The sequence below is a fragment of the Mustela putorius genome, unplaced genomic scaffold, assembly GCF_011764305.1.
Source record: "Mustela putorius furo isolate JIRA1106 unplaced genomic scaffold, ASM1176430v1.1 tig00003987_pilon_pilon_pilon, whole genome shotgun sequence".
Lineage (NCBI taxonomy): Eukaryota > Metazoa > Chordata > Mammalia > Carnivora > Mustelidae > Mustela > Mustela putorius.
In genome coordinates, this window is record NW_025422126.1 from 15,598,604 (window position 1) to 15,616,811 (window position 18,208).

The window sequence follows — 18,208 nt, forward strand, 5'->3', positions numbered from 1 at the left end:
GAGAACTCCTTCAAGGAGTGAAAGGGCCGGCAGGTCGGCCCCAGCTAACCGAGGTACCCAGAAGAGAGGAAAGCGCGCAGCAACATCCCTGCGCTCGGACCGCCCCACGCACGCCCTCAGCATGAGTGAAGAGGGAGCTAGGTTAACAAATAGCAGGGTAAGGGAATGTAGGGCTGGCAAGAAGGCGGGCCCACGGCCCTCTGGACCGCCTCGAAGCCAATGAGCGGCCCTCATTTCTGGACGCCACGCCCAATCACAGCCGGGAGGGAGGGCGCGGCTTTTGACTGGACCGGGGAGGGCCGGGGCTGCAGGCTGGAGGCGTGAGCCGGCACCACTTCCCGCTCCGGGCGCTCTGGGTCCCCGCCCACCGCTAGTCATGTGAGCCACCAAAATGGCGGCGCTCGGGCGTGAGGCTGGGACTGACCTGAAGGATGCAGGTGTGGTGCGGGCGAGACCCGGGGAAGCGCCCAAGGTAGGCGGAAACCCGGGGCCGTATGAGTCGTGATTTCTGCAGCCTCTATTGACGGGCTCTTCTGAAATGATGGAATTTTAAAACCTAAAGAGAACAGCCTCCAAGCCCACGGGGGACGCAGTGAAGCCCCCAGTTGTTATGGAAGGAGGCGGAGAGAAAATAGACTTAAAGTCTAGTCCCGATTGCTTGCAGTTTCTTTTCTCTTGTCTTCAGGCCTTTCGCTGGCTTTCAACTTGAATTACTTCCGTGTAGTTTCTTCCACACCTTACCCCACCCCTACTAAACTCTCTTTTAGATATTCCTTTAAACGTCACTACTCTGGGAAACCTTCCCACACTTCTTCTGGCTAGGTTAAGGCTTTTCTCATGTTTTTTGTTTGGTTTGGTTTCATTTTTATGGCACACTAATTCTGCCTTTAAATTACCTACCTTTTTGTCCTGACCTCGGTCGGGTTATGGATTCCAGAGGACACAACTGCTTTTTAATGATCCTAAGGTCTTTCAGATACCAGGTGCTATGTAAATGATGGATATTAAATGAAATTCTGAAAAGCCAGGTAAAATAATACACATAAAAGCAGTACAGAACTACTTTGCAGACTATAAACTTGAATACATAACACTCTTACTGAGATAATCGTGGTGACCAGTTGAGTGGCCTTGGACAAGTCAATTTTTAGATAAAATGCTTGTTACAGTTGATGGAGGGAGGTGGGTGGGAGATGGGCTAAATAAGTAATGAGTATTAAGGAGGGCACTTCTTATGATGAGCACAGGATGTTTTGTTGTTTTTTTTTTTTTTTAAGATTTTATTTATTTATTTGACAGAGAGAAATCACAAGTAGATGGAGAGGCAGGCAGAGAGAGAGAGAGGGAAGCAGGCTCCCTGCTGAGCAGAGAGCCGGATGCGGGCATGGATCCCAGGACCCTGAGATCATGATCCAAGCCGAAGGCAGCGGCTTAACCCACTGAGCCACCCAGGCGCCCCAGCACAGGATGTTTAATGTAACTGATGGATCACTAAATTCTTCTGAAATCAGTATTAGACTCTGTGTTAAATAACTGGAATTTAAATAAAATTTTTGAAAAAAATTAAAATTAAAAAAAGTCAGTTATCACAAAGTCTTTACATTTCAGTACTTGTTAAAAAGTCTATCAAGGGACACCTAGGTGGTTCAGTGGGTTAAAGCCTCTGCCTTCAGCTCAGGTCATGATCCCAGGGTTCTGGGATCGAGCCATACATCGGGCTCTCTGCTCAGCAGGGAGTCTGCTTCCCCTCATTCTCTCTCTGCCTGCTTCTCTGCCTACTTGTGATCTCTGTGAAATAAATAAATATATATATATTTTTAAAAGTCTATCAGAAAATTACTGATCTCTTTCTCTGCTTTAGTAACAGTGCCTTCCAAAGACTAGATGGAAGATTAATGTTTGCACTCAGTAAGCATTTGTCTTGTTTCAGTGTTTTAGAATCATAATACTGGGTGTCTGGGTTCCGTCTGTATTGATAGTGTAGACAGGTATAAGGTTGATACAAGGCATTGCCTTAGAGTTTTCTTTGTGGGAAATAAGGGAATTAAAGGAATTGGATGACAGCAAAATAAACATTTATTTTAAATAAACATATGATAAATTACCATGTTACTGGTATCTGCCTTCATAGTATATTAGATGGATTAGATATAGAGTCTCCCTTAGATACTACTATATCTTCTGTTTTCCATTTAGATGTCCAAAAGAGCCAGAAGATTAAATCTAATCCATAAGAAAGTATAATTTATCATTTTTTACCTGTCCCCTCAGATATTTTAAAGAAAAACATAGTACTGGCCGGAGTCCATTTCTACAATGATGCAGGGCAAGAAGCTTGTCCATTATTACTCATTTTGTAATAATGTATGAAAGTTAAAGGAGCCCATACCTTCAGAATGTTTATGCCATGGATAACTTGACCTTTCATTAGTTAGGGTTAAGATTGGTACATATCACTTATTCAACAAATGAGTATTACGGTGATGTTTAACAATTACAGCATGTGTCCACTAATTACCAGTGTCAGAATCACTTGGTTTATTAAAATGCAGATTTCTAGACTTCATCCTACTCCTATTGAATCCAAATATCAGGAGGGAGCTCAAAAAACTGCATTTCAAATAAACCCCGTGTATGATTCTGGTGCAAACTAAAGGTTGAGAATCACTGATTTATTATCTTCTGAGTTCATTATGCTTATTCCACTCTAATTCTTTTGCCTGGGACTCTTGAAATTTGAGATCTAGTCTATGCCCTTAATGTAAAGTGGAGGTCAGTATAAACTGTGAAGGGCCTTAATTTTTTTAATCTATTTGTTGGCTAATCTGGACTCCCATAATGCTAGCATGGCAAAAGATTTAACAAATGTTATTGTTAAGAGTTTTCACAGAGACGCAAGAGTCTTACCCAGAGCAAAAGATTCAGAAAGGATCCTTTCTTAAGATCCAATTTTGTTTTGTTTTCTTTATCACTGTTTTTTACTTTCTTTTAAGGTGCTGCTGTATAAATTGTTGTGGTCCCTTAACATTGGCAACTGTCTATTCAGATATCACACTTGGGACATAGGAACTTTCCCACAGTGGAGCCCCGTGCCATGGGTCCAGATTCCCTGGTATACTACATATAGTTTCCAGCAAATGCTGTGCTTCTGCCGCAGGTGCTCCTAGGGAACTGGATATATAATTTACATAATCCAGGGTATCCATAAGCATTACCTCTTCCTAGCCTGGAAGAGTATCCCTCTCTCACTAAGTGAGGCAATCCCTGCTCTCCTCCTTCTCCAGGAAACTCAGCATACTCTCCAAAATGATCTCAGGCTTTCAGGAGACAGTTGTTAACAAGTGCTGTTGTTTCCTTCTAGCTCTGAAAAAGCTAGAGCAAGAATACAAAGTTTGTCTACCTTTGGGGAAAACTAAGAAAACAAAAATTCTGTATCTCAGAAAGTTATCCTTCTACACTAGGTCCTAAGACAAGTCAATCTTTCTGAACCTTATTTTTCTCATCTATAAAAGTGTAAAAATAGAGATGATCAGTATTCTATAAATTTCACAAAAAGTCATTATCTAGCAGATAATAAGAGCTACTAAATATTGACTGAATCATTGACAAAAGTATGTGAAAGCAGATGACAGTTTTACTAGGATCTAAATCGTTTTTAATCTGAACCTAAAATTTATAAGATTTATTATTAATATCATTAGCTATTATGGTTCTGAAATTTTGTGTTTTCCAGGACATCAGAATGGCAACATACACACCTGGTCAGCCCAGTCTTTCTCTGGAAGATGCAAAACTCAGAAAACCAATGATCATCGAAATCATAGAAAAAAAAATTGAATATCTTAGAAAAGAAAAGTAAGAGACATACCCAGACTGAAAGTCTCTAACTTTATTTGCACATCTTCTATATTGCCATTGTTTCTGAGTATCTAAGATCCTATTAACTTTATTGAGTTGGTTATAGAGAGTTTATGAAAAAACTTGAGGGAAAAAATACACAGATGAAAATAGTAGTTTGTTGGAATATTGAGACCGTGGATAATTTCTTTTGCTTCTTAGAAAGAAAATGTCCAAAACTATTGTTGAAATGTTATTTATACAGTAAACATTTTTAAATTAAAAGCAATTAGGAGAACACCATTTTGGGAGCTATTTATATTTAATTGGTATTTAATTATAATTACATTCAGTTTAGAATTGATTAACTCAGCATAGTACTGAATTCAAAAAGAAATATAGATTCCATGATGTACGTATAGTTTCATATTACCATTTCAACTTAGATTAACAGAGCTCAAGAATAAAATAAAAGGACATTAATCTTAGACCTCAGACATTTTGAATTTAGGTTTGAGTCAGAATCAGTAAAACTAGATGTGTCAAATCTCTTTGCATATCCTAGACAAATTGTTTTAAATATATTTGCCCTAATTAAGAAATAGTTATTTGTTAGAGGGCCTAACCAAATGTAAACAACTTTGACTTAAGCAAATTAATTTTTTTAGTAGCAAAAGCAGTATTCTTAGGTATCTCATAAATTTGCCTATATATTGGAACATACTCATTTTTATTTGTGGCCAAAATTTTATCTCTTAAAAGAGTTCCATTTTAGAACTACTCTAAGTGATTTCAGAAAGAGGCTTCTATCCTCTCATTAGAATGCAAATTCCATGAGAGGGGGGATGTTTTTTCTTTATTCATTGCCCCATCCTCAACACACAGAAGATGTCTTTTGCATAGTAAGTGTTGAAGAAATACTTGATGTTGAGTAAATACATAATAATAAATGACTACCCAGGAAAGTGTATCTCTATTAAGAGAATATTATGTTGAATGTAATTTTTCTCTTTGTTTTTCCTATAGGACTTTAAATATATATGGCACAGCATTCCTTGGAACAGCAGCTAGTTTCTCTGGAATAATGGCCAACTTCATTTTCAGACATTGCTTCAAGGTTAAACATGATGCTTTGAAGACATATGCATCACTGACAACACTTCCGTTTTTGTCTACTGTAGTCACTTATAAGCTCCTTGTAACGGATGCTTTGTATTTGGGTAAATTTAAATTCATTAATATATAATGTGTTTATGTTTAAGTAAAATTAGACATTAATATATACTGTTGATAATGATCACTAATGCTCGTATATTGCTTTGCCACTTAGAAAGGACCTTCACATACATTATCCTAGTTCATCCCCACCACAGTCCTCATGATTAGGCAGGGCACATCGTGTCATGTCCTCTCAAGTATCTCTTTCCCAGGAAAATCTCTGATTCCCTCAGGGTAGGTTAGGTTTCTAGATAAATCTTCTGTTCATTTTACATTCAAAGCATTGTGCACAATTAAAAATTATGTATTTAAATATTTGTCCTAGTCCTTCTTTCCTTGTAGACTCACTTAAAGGGTCTCTTTTTTGCAACATATCACTAATACATGCCTGACACATAGCAATAAAAATGTATTAACCTAGAATCCAGATGTCTGGGTCTACTTGTTTAATATTTTCCTTATGGAATTGCTTTCTGCAACAATTATATATATAAGAGATAACTTAAGTATAATAAAAGCATTTTTTTAAACATGGTGCATTTAGTCTATCATGTGTCTTAGACTGAGTTTCTAATATTCTTTCTGTTGTTTCACTGTGATTGAGGACAGTACAGATAACTACTCTGTGAGCATACAAGACTGTCTTAATAACTCTTATCCTGAATTTTAAAAAGAAACCAAATTTACTTTTGTTTTCCAGGCAATATAAGCCAGGAAAATTGTGTTCTGAGAAGTTCACTGATTAGCATAATATGTGGTGTTTTATATCCCTGTGGTTTGGCTTTCTCTAAAAATGGACGCCTTGCAGTCAAGTAAGTCTGTCTGTTTGTTCCTTTTCTTCCTTCCTTTCTCCATTTTTTTTTTTAAAGATTTTATTTATTTATTTGACAGAAAGAGACACAGCAGGAGAGGGAACACAAGCAGGGGGAGTGGAAGAGGGAGAAGCAGGCTCCCGCCAAGCAGGGAGCCTGATGTGGGGCTTGATCCCAGCATCCAGGGGTTATGACCTGAGCAGAAGGCAGATGCCACCCGGGCACCCCCATTTTTTTTTAAATGTACATAAACTTTTCTTATTCTTTAGCTGCGAATGACACACTTTAATTATAATGTAGTTTGGTACTTCAAATAGCTGGCTTTAAACCTTTTTGCTATGTATATGAAAGACCATAGAATAGAAATTATCCATTTGGGGGATATCAATGAACTTTTCATAGAAAATACATCCGAAAGAAGCTCTTGATTATTTTTCCTTTTTAGGTATCATACTGTTCCATTGCCACCAAAAGGAAGGGTTTTACTTTACTGGCTGCTGCTTTGTCAGACAGAGATAAAAGCAATGATGATTCCTCTAGTCTTAGATACGGCCTTTGGGATATTTAATGGTCTACAGCATTATGCAAGATTTGAAAGTAGACGAGAAAACTGTACATGAAGATTAAAGAGTGAGTGGATACTAAATCAGCACAATGGGGTTTTTTTATGATGAGGACTCAGGCATTGCTGAAGCAGTTAAAAGTAACTGGACAATTTGTTTCTGTTCCTTTTCCTGGTATACAACGTACTCAATAAATATTCAGTAATTCAGTATTTAAATGTAAGTTTCATCTTTCTTTATTGTGTGTGGAAATGAGTTTGAGACATCAAGGTCTGCTCTACAAATTTATATATTCATGAGACATTTAAGTATCTTATATCTCAAGTACCATGTAACATGTAATAAGGAATGGTCCTTAACCCAGAAGGAACTCATAATTAGAAGAGAAATTTAAAATGTGAACACATAGCAAGAGGAGGTTTGAGAAGTACACAAATAATTCTGTGGGCACAGCGGATATGGCTTTTAACTACTTGGTTAGTGGTAAAAACTAAGGGAAGAAAGTGACATTTGACCTATATTTTGAAGGAGTAGTTGACAGTTCATAAGAAAGCAACACAGAAATTAACGTACAGCCCATTCCTCTCTCCTGCACTCTTATTCTGTATACTTTCTAGCCTCTTATCATTAACAAATGTGCTGCTAAAGGAACTTTATTAGGTGCCTTTTATGCTGTGCATTATTATAGATACCAGGGGTCCAAAGATTCAGTCCCTACCCTCAGGAAGCTCAAAATTTAAGGAAAGAGATTACAACACTTTAAGTCTTTGAGAACGTTTCTTTATCTTAGTTCAGGAAATGAGCACTGTCTGATGAATAAGGCACAGAATGGAGCCCCACAGTTCATTCTCCTTGTCTTAACCATGTATAATTTGAGATAAGATTCAGTCATCTGAGGCTCCAAACAGCACAAAGCAAAATGGAAGTCTTACCAGGGTGCTTTATGACATCATAGATAACAAAGTGGGATATACCTTAGTGCTTATGAAAAAAATAAAACTAGCTAGTTAGGTGTCCAACTTGGTGTTCTCAGAATAATTCACAAAACTGAGGAAAGGGCAAATGACTAAGGGGAACTAAGTCAAACTGATAACTGGATCAATGGTATTCATATTTCAACTCTTTAAAAAAATTCTAATACAAAGATGATACATGAATGCCATCTCAATGTAACATACTTGATTGACCCAGAAATATATAGAGCAAGATTTGAAAGTTCCCCTTCACTCCCACATCCTGTTCTCCAGAGGGCACCACTATCAAGTTAGCATGCCTCTCCTTGCAGTACTTTTTTGTATACTGCAAATTAATTTTCACTTCAGTGTCTTGGAGGTATTTCCAACTCATTATGTATAGGTCTGACATGTTTTTTTTCAGTGCCTGAGAAACATTCTTGGTGATTCCAGTATTCATATAGGTAATCTTTCTAACACCCTGGTCTATCTGCCCAACTGCTTAACTCCCATGGTCATACTCTGGAACTGTGCCATCCAATAGTCACTAGACCACTTGTGGCAACTGAGCATTTGAAATGTGACTAGTTTAAGTTAAGATGCATTGTAAGTGTAAAATACACAAGTTTTGAAGAACTATGTAAAAAAGTTAAATACCTCATTAAAATATTTCATACATGATTTATATATTTTTATTGGACTATGTTGCTGTAGCTTTAGTCATTATCATTAAGTTCAAATTCTCTACATTCTCAATTTTAAAATCTCATTTCCTGATCACTACCTCCTGTTCTTCCTGTTCATTCACTTTCCACAATTCTAGCATTACTTTGACCTCATCAGAACCTATAGTCCATCAATTCTACTACCTTCTTACTGCCCAGCATGCCCTTCACATTTTCACTGTTGTTCCCTGGATTCAGCCACATCAATCTTTTTAAAGGTTGCCAATCGCAAGGCAAAAATTAAAAATTAAAAAATAAAAATCTAGTTAAAACTCATTTTTAAATAAAAATATTGGCTTCCTTTTTGAGTTCTCTATTTATGTCTTTGGCATATTTGATTTGCAGAAGTTCTATAAATTCTGTGTTTTGTTTGTTCAAATGATGAGATAGTAATCTTGGAGGTTAACTTATGTTCCCCTTCCCTGCCTCCTGAAAGCTGAGGAGATCGGTACCTTACTCCATGACTTCATTTTGCCTTTCCTACAATAGAAAAGTCGGGAAGTCTACTGATAATTTCCTCCAGTGTTGGAAAGCAGTAATTGCCAGAGTGGCTGTAAGAGGCCTGAAGGAGGAAATTAGGGAAACCTTGATCCAGGCTTGAACCCAAAGTCGACACTAGGTAAAAGGCAGTATCTAGAGACAAGATAGGTCAGGGGTGTCAAGTACAGCCTGGGCTCATCTCTCGGGTTCAAATCTCGGTTTTACTACTTACCAACAGGATGATTTTAACAAGCTATTTCACCTCTCTGGACCTCTATTTCCTCATCTATAAAATAAAGAATAAAGATTTTACTGACTTTACAGTGTTGTTGAGATTAAATGAAACAGTGGCCAACTCACAGGAAGTCTACTTGTGTTACTGCTGCTACTGTTATTGTTGCTGGGATATCATACCAATGATCACAGTCCTTTCCCTAGCTGCAGTTAGAGATTTTAGCATTTTTCTAGGAAAGACTAGAAAGAAGAAGCACAGCAAAAAAAAAAAAAAAAAAAAAAAATCCACAAGATATCTCTCATATGAATAAATATGTATTCATTTATTCAGCTAATATTGATTCAAGACCTAGTATATGAAACACATTGTATTTCACACATTGGGCAAGTTATCTAACCTATGTTTCCTCAAGATATACTAATAACCACTTTGCACTGAGATTACAAAGATTAAAGTACATGGAACAATACGTAATCCGATAACTGGCTATAGGTGGTACTCAATAAATGTGTTTACATTGTTTTTCCCTGCTTGGTATATAACAATGACTAAGATACTGTTGGTGGGAATGCAAGTTGGTGCAGCCACTTTGGAAAATAGTGTGGAGATTCCTTAAGAAATTAAAAATAGATCTTCCCTATGACCCTGCAATTGCACTACCGGATATTTACCTCAAAGATACAGATACATTGAAAAGATGGGCCATATGAACACCCCAATGTTCATAGCAGCAGTGACCACAATAGCCAAACTATGGAAAGAAACAAGATGCCCTTCAACAGACAAAATGGATAAAGATATGGTTCACATGTACAATGGAATATTACACCTCCATCAGAAAGGATGAATACCCAACTTTTGTTATCAACATGGATGGGACTGAGGAGATTATGCCAAGTGAAATAAGTCAAGCAGAGAAAGTCAATTATCATATGATTTCACTCACTTGTGGAACGTAAGGAATAACATGGAGGATATTAGGAGAAGGAAAGGAAAAGCAAACTGGGGGAAATCAGAGGAGGAGATGAACCATGAGAGACTGGACTCAGAATCAAACTGAGGATGTTGGAAGAGAGGGGGATGGGATGGATGAGCCTGGTTGTGGGTATCAAGGAGGGTATGTATTGCATGGAGCACTGGGTGTGGTGCATAAACAATATTGGAACACTGAAAAACTTAAATTTAAAAAACATAAAAAAGATACGGTTCCTACTGTGGGAAGTTACCTTCTTTCTTCCCTTTTCTCCTCCATTTCCCCCAACTGCCTTAACCATGTGATTTTCCCTCCTGCTTTGTATTGGATTGTATCACATTGCATTGCCTTCAATGTATTGTATTGATTTTCTCTCTGCTTTTATCAGTTGCCACCAAAGATATGGGCACCTGATTGCCTTGCTCAGAGAGCCAATGGGACTTGCATTCAGTAGTCTCACAGGATTGTAGTAAATAAGTTCTTAATGAGCTCACGAACACCTCCTGTGGCTATATACCCCAGCCCAGTGCTTGGGTAATGGGCAAAAACTCAGACTACCACTTTCTCCCTGGAGATAGTCTATATATTTTTCTAGCTCCTGCCTATGAGGTCCAGCCTTCAGCCTTCAAACAACCTACATTTAGGACTGAAATCCTCCCCTGAGACACTGATGGATTTCGACACAGGTTCAACTCCTGGAAACCACTAAGAACAAGGAAGGTGACTTGGAAAATCACAGATTTCAGAGACAATGAGGAAAACAAGCCAGGTCAATTGATGAGATTCATCTCCTACACAGGACCATGGAAAGCCACGTGCAAAAGAATAAAATTGGACCCCTCTCTCACACCATATAAAAAGAAATCAATTCAAACAGATTAAAGACTTAAGACCTAAAGTCCTAAAACTCTTAGAAGAAAACACAGGGGGTAAAGTTCATGACAGTCTTGGCAATGATTTTTTTCTTCTATTTGATACCTTAAGCAAAGGCAACAAAAGCAAAAATAAAAAAAAGGGACCATATCAAATTAGAAAGTTTCTACACAACAAAGTAAACTATCAACAAAATGAAGACAACCTCTGAGTAGAAAATATTTGCAAACCATATATCCGGTAGCCTAACATCCAAAGTATTAAGGAATTCATACAACTCAAAGCAAAAAGCAAATGATATGATTTTTAAAATGGGCAAAGGAACCTAATATATATTTTTCCAGAAAGACATAAATGGCCAGCAGGTACCCAAAAAGGTGCTCAACATTACTAATCATCAGGGAAATGCAAACCCAAATCACAATGAGGTAGCAACTCATACCTATTAGAATGACTACCATCAAAAAGACAAGAGATAAAAAATGTTGGTGAGGATGTAGAGAAAAGGGAATCCTTGTGCGGTGTTGGTGGATATGTAAATTAGTGCAGCCACTATGGAAAACAGTATGGAGTTTTCTCAAAAAATTAAAAATAGAACTACCATATTATCCAGCAACCCCACTCCTAGATATATATCCAAAACAATTGAAAACATGATTATTAAAGGAATCTATATTCCCATGTTTAATGCAGCATTATTCACAAGAGTCAAGATATGGAAACAACTTTAATGTCCATCAGTGGATGAATGGATTAAGATGAGAGAGAGATATACACTCTATTTTTTCTATATACACTGTATATATATGTTCCAATATAATAATATTGGAATATTATTGGAATACTGGACTGCACCTGGGTGGCTCAGTCCATTAAGCATCCCGCTCTCGATTTTGGCTCAGGTCATGATCTCTGAGTCATGAGATCAAACCCTGCATCAGACTCTACACTCAGTGTGGAGTATGCTTGAGATTATCTCCCTCTCTCTCCCTCTGCCCGTCCCCAACCGTGCTCGCACTCTCTCTCTAAACAAATCTTTAAAACTAATATATACAATTATCATTGAATAATTATATTATAAATAATAACATACAAATAATATACTATATATGTGTCTATATACATATATAGTAATATTCTTCAGCCATGAGAAAGGAGGAAATCCTGCTATATGCAACAACATGGGTGGACCTAATTATGGGCATTATGTTAAATGAAATAAGACAGAAAAAGAAAAATACTTCATAGTATCATGATATTTATAAGTGGAATCCTTTAAAAAAAAAAAAAGTCAAACTCATAAATCGTAGAGTAGAAAAGTGGTTACTGGGCACCTGGGTGGCTCAGTCAGTTAAGCTTCTGCTCTTCTGCTCATGTCATGATCCAAGGGATGGAGCCTCAGGTCAGGCTTTCTGCTCAGGAGGGAGTTTGTTCTCCCTCTCCCTCTACCCCTCCCCCTGCACATGTACACTCACTCTCCCTCTCTCTCTCTCTCTCATGGGCACATATGTATGCACTATCAAATAAATAAAATCTTTTTTTTTTGAAGTTTTATTTATTTGAGAGAAGGGAGAGAGAGAGAGCAAGAGCACAAGTAGGGAGAAAGGCAAAGGGGTGGGAGAAACAGGCTCCCCACAGAGCAGGGAGTCTGATGCAGGGCTCAATCCCAGGACCCCAGGATCATGACCTGAGCCAACAGCAGATACTTAACCATCTGAGCCACCTAGGCGCCCCTAAATAAATAAGATTTTTAAAAAAGAAGAAGAAAAGAAGAGAAAAAGAGAAGTCATTGCCAGGGGCTAGGGTGAGAAAATAGGGAGCAGTGTGTAAAAGGGTACAAACCTACAGCTATAAGATGAATAGATCTGATGATCTAATGTAAAACCTAGAGATTATAATTGATAATACTCTACTATATAATTGAAACTTGCTAAGTGATTAGAACTTAAATGTTCTCACACACAAAATAGTTATTATGTGAGCTGATGGGTATGTCAATTAAATGGATGGAAGGAAATCCTCTTACAACATATACATATATCAAGTCACCATAATGGACACTTTAAATATCTTATAATTTTATATGTTAATTATACCACAGAAAAACTGAAATTTTTAAAAACCCCAGATTCAAGTTCAATGAATTACAACTAAAAGAAATCCAGAAAATATATCCCCACACTACGTCATAAACAACTTCCTTAAAACCAGTAAGAAAAAGAGAATCTTTGTAGAAGCCTGAGAATTACCCACAGAAGTAAGAATGACAGTAGACCTCTCACTGGTAACAGTGCTAGCCAGAAAACAGTAGAACAAAACTTATAAAGTACTAACTTTAAGGGGTACCTGGGTGGCTCAGTCAGTTAAGTATCTGACTTTGGCTCAGGTCATGATCTCAGGATCTTGGGAGGGAGTTCCACATCAGGCTCCCTTCTCAGCAGGGAGTGAGCTTGTCCCTCTCCCTCTGCCCTGCCCCCTGCTTGTGTGCTGCCTCTCTCTCTCTCTCTTTCCCTCTCTCTCAAATAAATAAAATCTTTAAAAAAAAATTAAGTACTAACATTTAAAAAAAAAAGTCAGGGCACCTGGCTGCCTCAGGTAGTGGAGCATGAGACTCTTGGTCTCAGGGTTATAAGTTCAAGCCCTATGTTGGGCATAGAGATTACTTTTTAAAAAGTCAACCATGAAGATAGAGATTTAACAAAATACAGTCCAAGTACCTTTATAAGAAATCCAGAAACTATTACTCCAACATAGTGTGGCACAATTAGGAGAAAACCCCCAACTTCCTTCTCCCTGGTGAGAGAAAGGAGTGAAACCTATGTCCATCATTCTGACTTTCAGGGGGCTGCACAAGGAACCATTTTCTCTTACCTGAATCCAAATACTGACAGAAATGGAGTGCCAGGATAGGGATGTCTGAGGAAAAAAAAACAAAAAACCATAAACATGCAGTTTCTGTTTACCACAGAAACATTAGGTAAAACTTAAATATTGCAGCCTACCACAGCACCAAAAAGGACAGAGTATCAAAAAAGCAAATTGAAAAACCTAGGAGCATGGAGTGATTCTTCAAATGCTGAAATCCCAACAAAAAACAATGACCCACAGAGAAACAAGAAAAATGGCACATTTAAAGGAAAAAAATTTATCTCCAGAAATTAACCCTCAAGAAATAGAGATATACCAGAAAAACAATTACAAATTATTGTCATAAAGATGCTCAATGAATTAAAAGACAGCACCAATAGACAAGAGGAAATCAAGAAAATAACACATGAATAAAATGAGAATATCAACAGAGATAGAAACTATGAAGAAGAACCAAATAGAAATCTGGAATTTAGGAATATAATATCTGGATTGAAAAACTCACTAAAGATAATAATCTGAAGAATGAATCAATGAAATCAAAGACAAGACTTTTTTAAAATGAGGGCGCCTGGGTGGCTCAGTGGGTTAAGCCACTGCCTTCGGCTCAGGTCATGATCTCAGGGTCCTGGGATCGAGTCCCGCATCGGGCTCTCTGCTCAGCAGGGAGCCTGCTTCCTCCTCTCTCTCTGCCTGCCTCTCTGCCTACTTGTGTTCTCTGTCAAATAAATAAATAAAATCTTAAAAAAAAAAGACTTTTAAAATTATTGTGGCAGAATAGCAAAAAGAAAAAAGAATGAAGACAAATGAAGCAAGCTTAAGGCACTTTTGGAATATCATCAAATGGAACCATATATGCGTTATGTGAGTCCCAGAATGAAAAGAAAGAGAAACTCTTTGAGGAAATAATTGCCAAAATCTTCTCAAATCTGAGAAAATAATGGACATACAAATTCAAGAAGCTTAAGGAACTCCAATTAAGAAAAATCCAACAGGATTTACAATGAGATAAATTGTGGGAAGGAAGTAATCAAGAAGATGTGATGACCGGTTGACCTGCAAGCTGGATCTGGACAATCAGAGGCTCCTTATACCCTCCCCTGTCCCTAGAATATACATTCTATCCACAATTCTCATAGTGGGAGCTTTCTTCAAGGACACAGCCTTCAGAGAGAAATGTGTTACTGAGGCCACCTGGACAGTCTATGTGACTGAACCAATTAAGTTTCTGGTGATTGAGGGCGGAGATCTACTTGTCTTGTGGCCACCCAGACAAACCTTTTATGTAAGTTCCTTATTAAAACTCCTACCTAGAAATCTGGAGTGGTCTGCTTCTTGCTTTGGTCTCTCCTTGCCCTTCATGTACAGAAGCCAGTTTGGGAACCAAAAGACATCATAATCAAACTGTCAAGAGTCATGAAGAGAGAATCTTGAAAGCAATCATTATGTACAAAAGAGCTACTACTAGATTATTAGCAGATTTCTCAGTGGAAACCTTGTAAGCTGGAAGGGAATAGGATGACATGTTCAAAGTATTGAAAGAAAAAAAATGGCAATCAAGGATATTATATCTGGAAAATCTATCCTTCAGAAACACGCGGTCTGAGAAGGTCCTCATCCTGGGGTTCATGGCTGGCTCCCGAGAGAACCCTGCCAGAACCCTTCACAATAAGCTGAATTAGCATTTATCACCACACATAATTACAATTACAAGTAATTAAAGAATTTTTCAGACAAACATAAGTTGAAGGAATTCATCATCCCTAGACTTGCCCTATAAGATATGCTGAAGGGACTCCTTCAGATTGAAGCAAGAGTACTATAAAGAGTATCACAGGGGTGCCTAGGTGGTTCAGTCAGTTATGTAACCAACTCTTGATTCTGGCTCAGGTCATGATCTCAGGGTTGTAAGATCAAATGCCGCAAAGTGCTCCACACTGAGTGGGGAGCCTACTTCAGGATTCCCTCACTCTTTCTCCCTCTGCCCCTCCTCCTGCTCTTGCTCTCTCTCTCTCTCTCTCTCCCCCTTTCTCTCTAAAATAAATCTTTTTAAAAGATAAAATGCAAAAGCAAAAAATAAACAGTAACACAAAAATGTGAAACTCCCTGGTAAAGGTAAATATTTAGACAAATACAGAACCTTTAAGTTTATAAGCAAATCATTTTACAATCTAGTATAGAATTTAAGAAAAACATAACAGCTATAAATTTATGTTAATGAATATGAAATACAAAAAGATGTAACTATATATCATCAGTAACATATAACGAGAAAAGTGGAGATGTAAAGGAGTAGATTCTACACATGACTGAAATGATTATCATACTTCCAGTGATCAGTTTAATATAGATTGTTATAACTTCAAAATGTTTCATGTTATTGTGGTGGTAGTCACAAAGAAAATATCCACATAATACACACAAAGGAATATGAAAAGAAAACCAAAGTTTGAAACATACCCCCAAGGGAGACATGTTAAACCACAAAACAAGTCTTAAAAATTCAAGAAGATTCAAACCATTCAAACTATCTTCTCTAACCACAATGAAATTAGAAATAGAAGGAAAACCAGACAATCCACAAATATGTGGAAACTAAACAATGTATTCTTTTTAAATTATTACTCAAATATATATTATTCCATATAGTAACTAAAACTGTTACCTCAATAGGCATAACTAAAATCCCTCAGATTATAGTTCAAATATATTCAATTCAGTTAGTAAAACCAAATCCCTCTATGTTTAGACTCAATTGACATCAGCGTCAGAAAAGTCAGACCACTACTGGTCCTCCTATATGCCCTCCTGCAAGTCCTTGCTGAGTGTGTCAGACTGCAACCCATACAGTCCTTTGACCTGCACCCTTTCTGTAGTTAGTCATACAGCAAATTAATGTCAAGTCCAACACAGTTGACTATCATACAACTCCCTTCATTTTTTTTCACACATAAAAAAGCCTATTTATTTAGATTATTTTTATAAAATACAAAGTTTTAATTACTTTTAGGTATTTATATGTTGGTTTCTTTTTTGCTGAGTAATAATTAACATAAATTAGTTTCAGGTGCATAACATAATGATCAAATATTTGCGTGTATTTCAAAACAATCACAGTAAGCTGAATTAACATTTATCACCACACATAATTACAAACATCTTTTTCTTGCGATGAGAACTTTCAAGATTTAATGTGTTAGCAACTTTCAATATACTATACAGTGTTATTAACTGTGGTCATCGTGTGGTCACATTATAGTCCCATGACTTACTTATTTGTATCTAAATGTTTGTACCTTTTGATCACTGTCACCATTTCACCCATCCTTTATCCCCCACCTCTGGCAATCGGCAATCCATTATTTGTATCTATGACTTGGTTTTGATGTTGCTGTTGCTGTTTGTTTGTAGATAACCCATATAAGTGAGATCAGTGGTATTTGTCTTTCTTTGTCTGACTTATTTCATTTAGCATAATGCCCTCAAGGCCCATCCATATCATAAATTGCAAGATTTCCATCTTTTTGTGGCTGAATAATATCCATTGAATATATATATATATCACATTTTCTTTATCCATTCATCCATCAGTAAACATTTAGGTTGAGTCCATGTCTTGGCTATTATGAAGTGCTACAATGAACATGGGGATGCATATCTCTTTTGGAGATAGCATTTTTGTTTCCTTCAGAAAAATACCAAGTAGAATTGTCAGATCATATGGTAGTTGTATTTTTTTCCCATTTTGTCTTATTGATGCTGATGCTTGGGCCTTAACCAGGTACTTCTGCAGTGGTTATAGCCTCTCCTTGATCTTCAGGATCCCTGGTGCTCATTCAGTCACAGCACATGGCACCTGCCTTCTTGGGTTGCAGATCCAAGGGCTTGTACTTCTTACACCTGCATAATTTCCTGAGGTGCTCTTTCTGAGCCTGGTTGATGATGGTGCTAGATTAACTAAGAAAATAAGAAAGAAGACCCAAATAGCTAAAATTAGAAATGAAAGCAGGTTTTTTATAACTGATGTCCCAGAAATAAAAAGGAACCTAAGGAACTACTATCAATAATTATATGCCAACAAATTGGGTAACCTAGAAAAAATGGACAAATTCCTAGAAGCATCTAACCCAACAAGACTGAATCACAAAGAAATAAAAATCCAAACATACTTACAACTAATAAGGCAATTCAAGCTGTAATTGAAAAGTTCCCCACAAAGAAAAGCTTAGAACCAAATGGTTCCACTGAAGAATTGTACCAAACATTTAAGGAATTAACACCAATCCCCCTCAAACTCTGCTTATGAATTTAGGAGGATGGAATACTCCCAAAGTCACTTTATAAGGCCAGCATTACAGCATTATCCTGATATCAAAACCAAGAAAGTTAATGATCCCAGAAAAGAAAACTATATACTAGTATTCTTGATTAATATCGATGCAAAGATCCTAAACAAAATACTAGAAAACTGAATTCAACAGAACATTAAAAAGATCATCTACAGTAACCAAGTGGAATTTATACTTGGAAAGCAAGGATGGCTCAATATAAAAATATCAATTAATGTAATATACCTCATTAACAAAATTAAGGATAAAACCACTGATCATCTCAACAGAAAAATTAACTACCTTTTATGATGAAAGTTACTCAACAACTTAGAAATAAAGG

General features: G+C 37.1%; 1 protein-coding gene across 1 annotated transcript; it reads left to right on the forward strand.

Moving 5' to 3' along the window:
• Window positions 1–299: 299 nt before the first annotated feature.
• Window positions 300–6,648, forward strand: TMEM126B (transmembrane protein 126B). The gene is given in 6 exon segments (XM_004763500.3): window positions 300–472; window positions 3,734–3,855; window positions 4,864–5,057; window positions 5,756–5,867; window positions 6,313–6,468; window positions 6,470–6,648. Coding segments are annotated over 6 exon segments (690 nt in total). The 5' UTR covers window positions 300–391; the 3' UTR covers window positions 6,495–6,648.
• The last annotated feature ends 11,560 nt before the right edge of the window (window positions 6,649–18,208 follow it).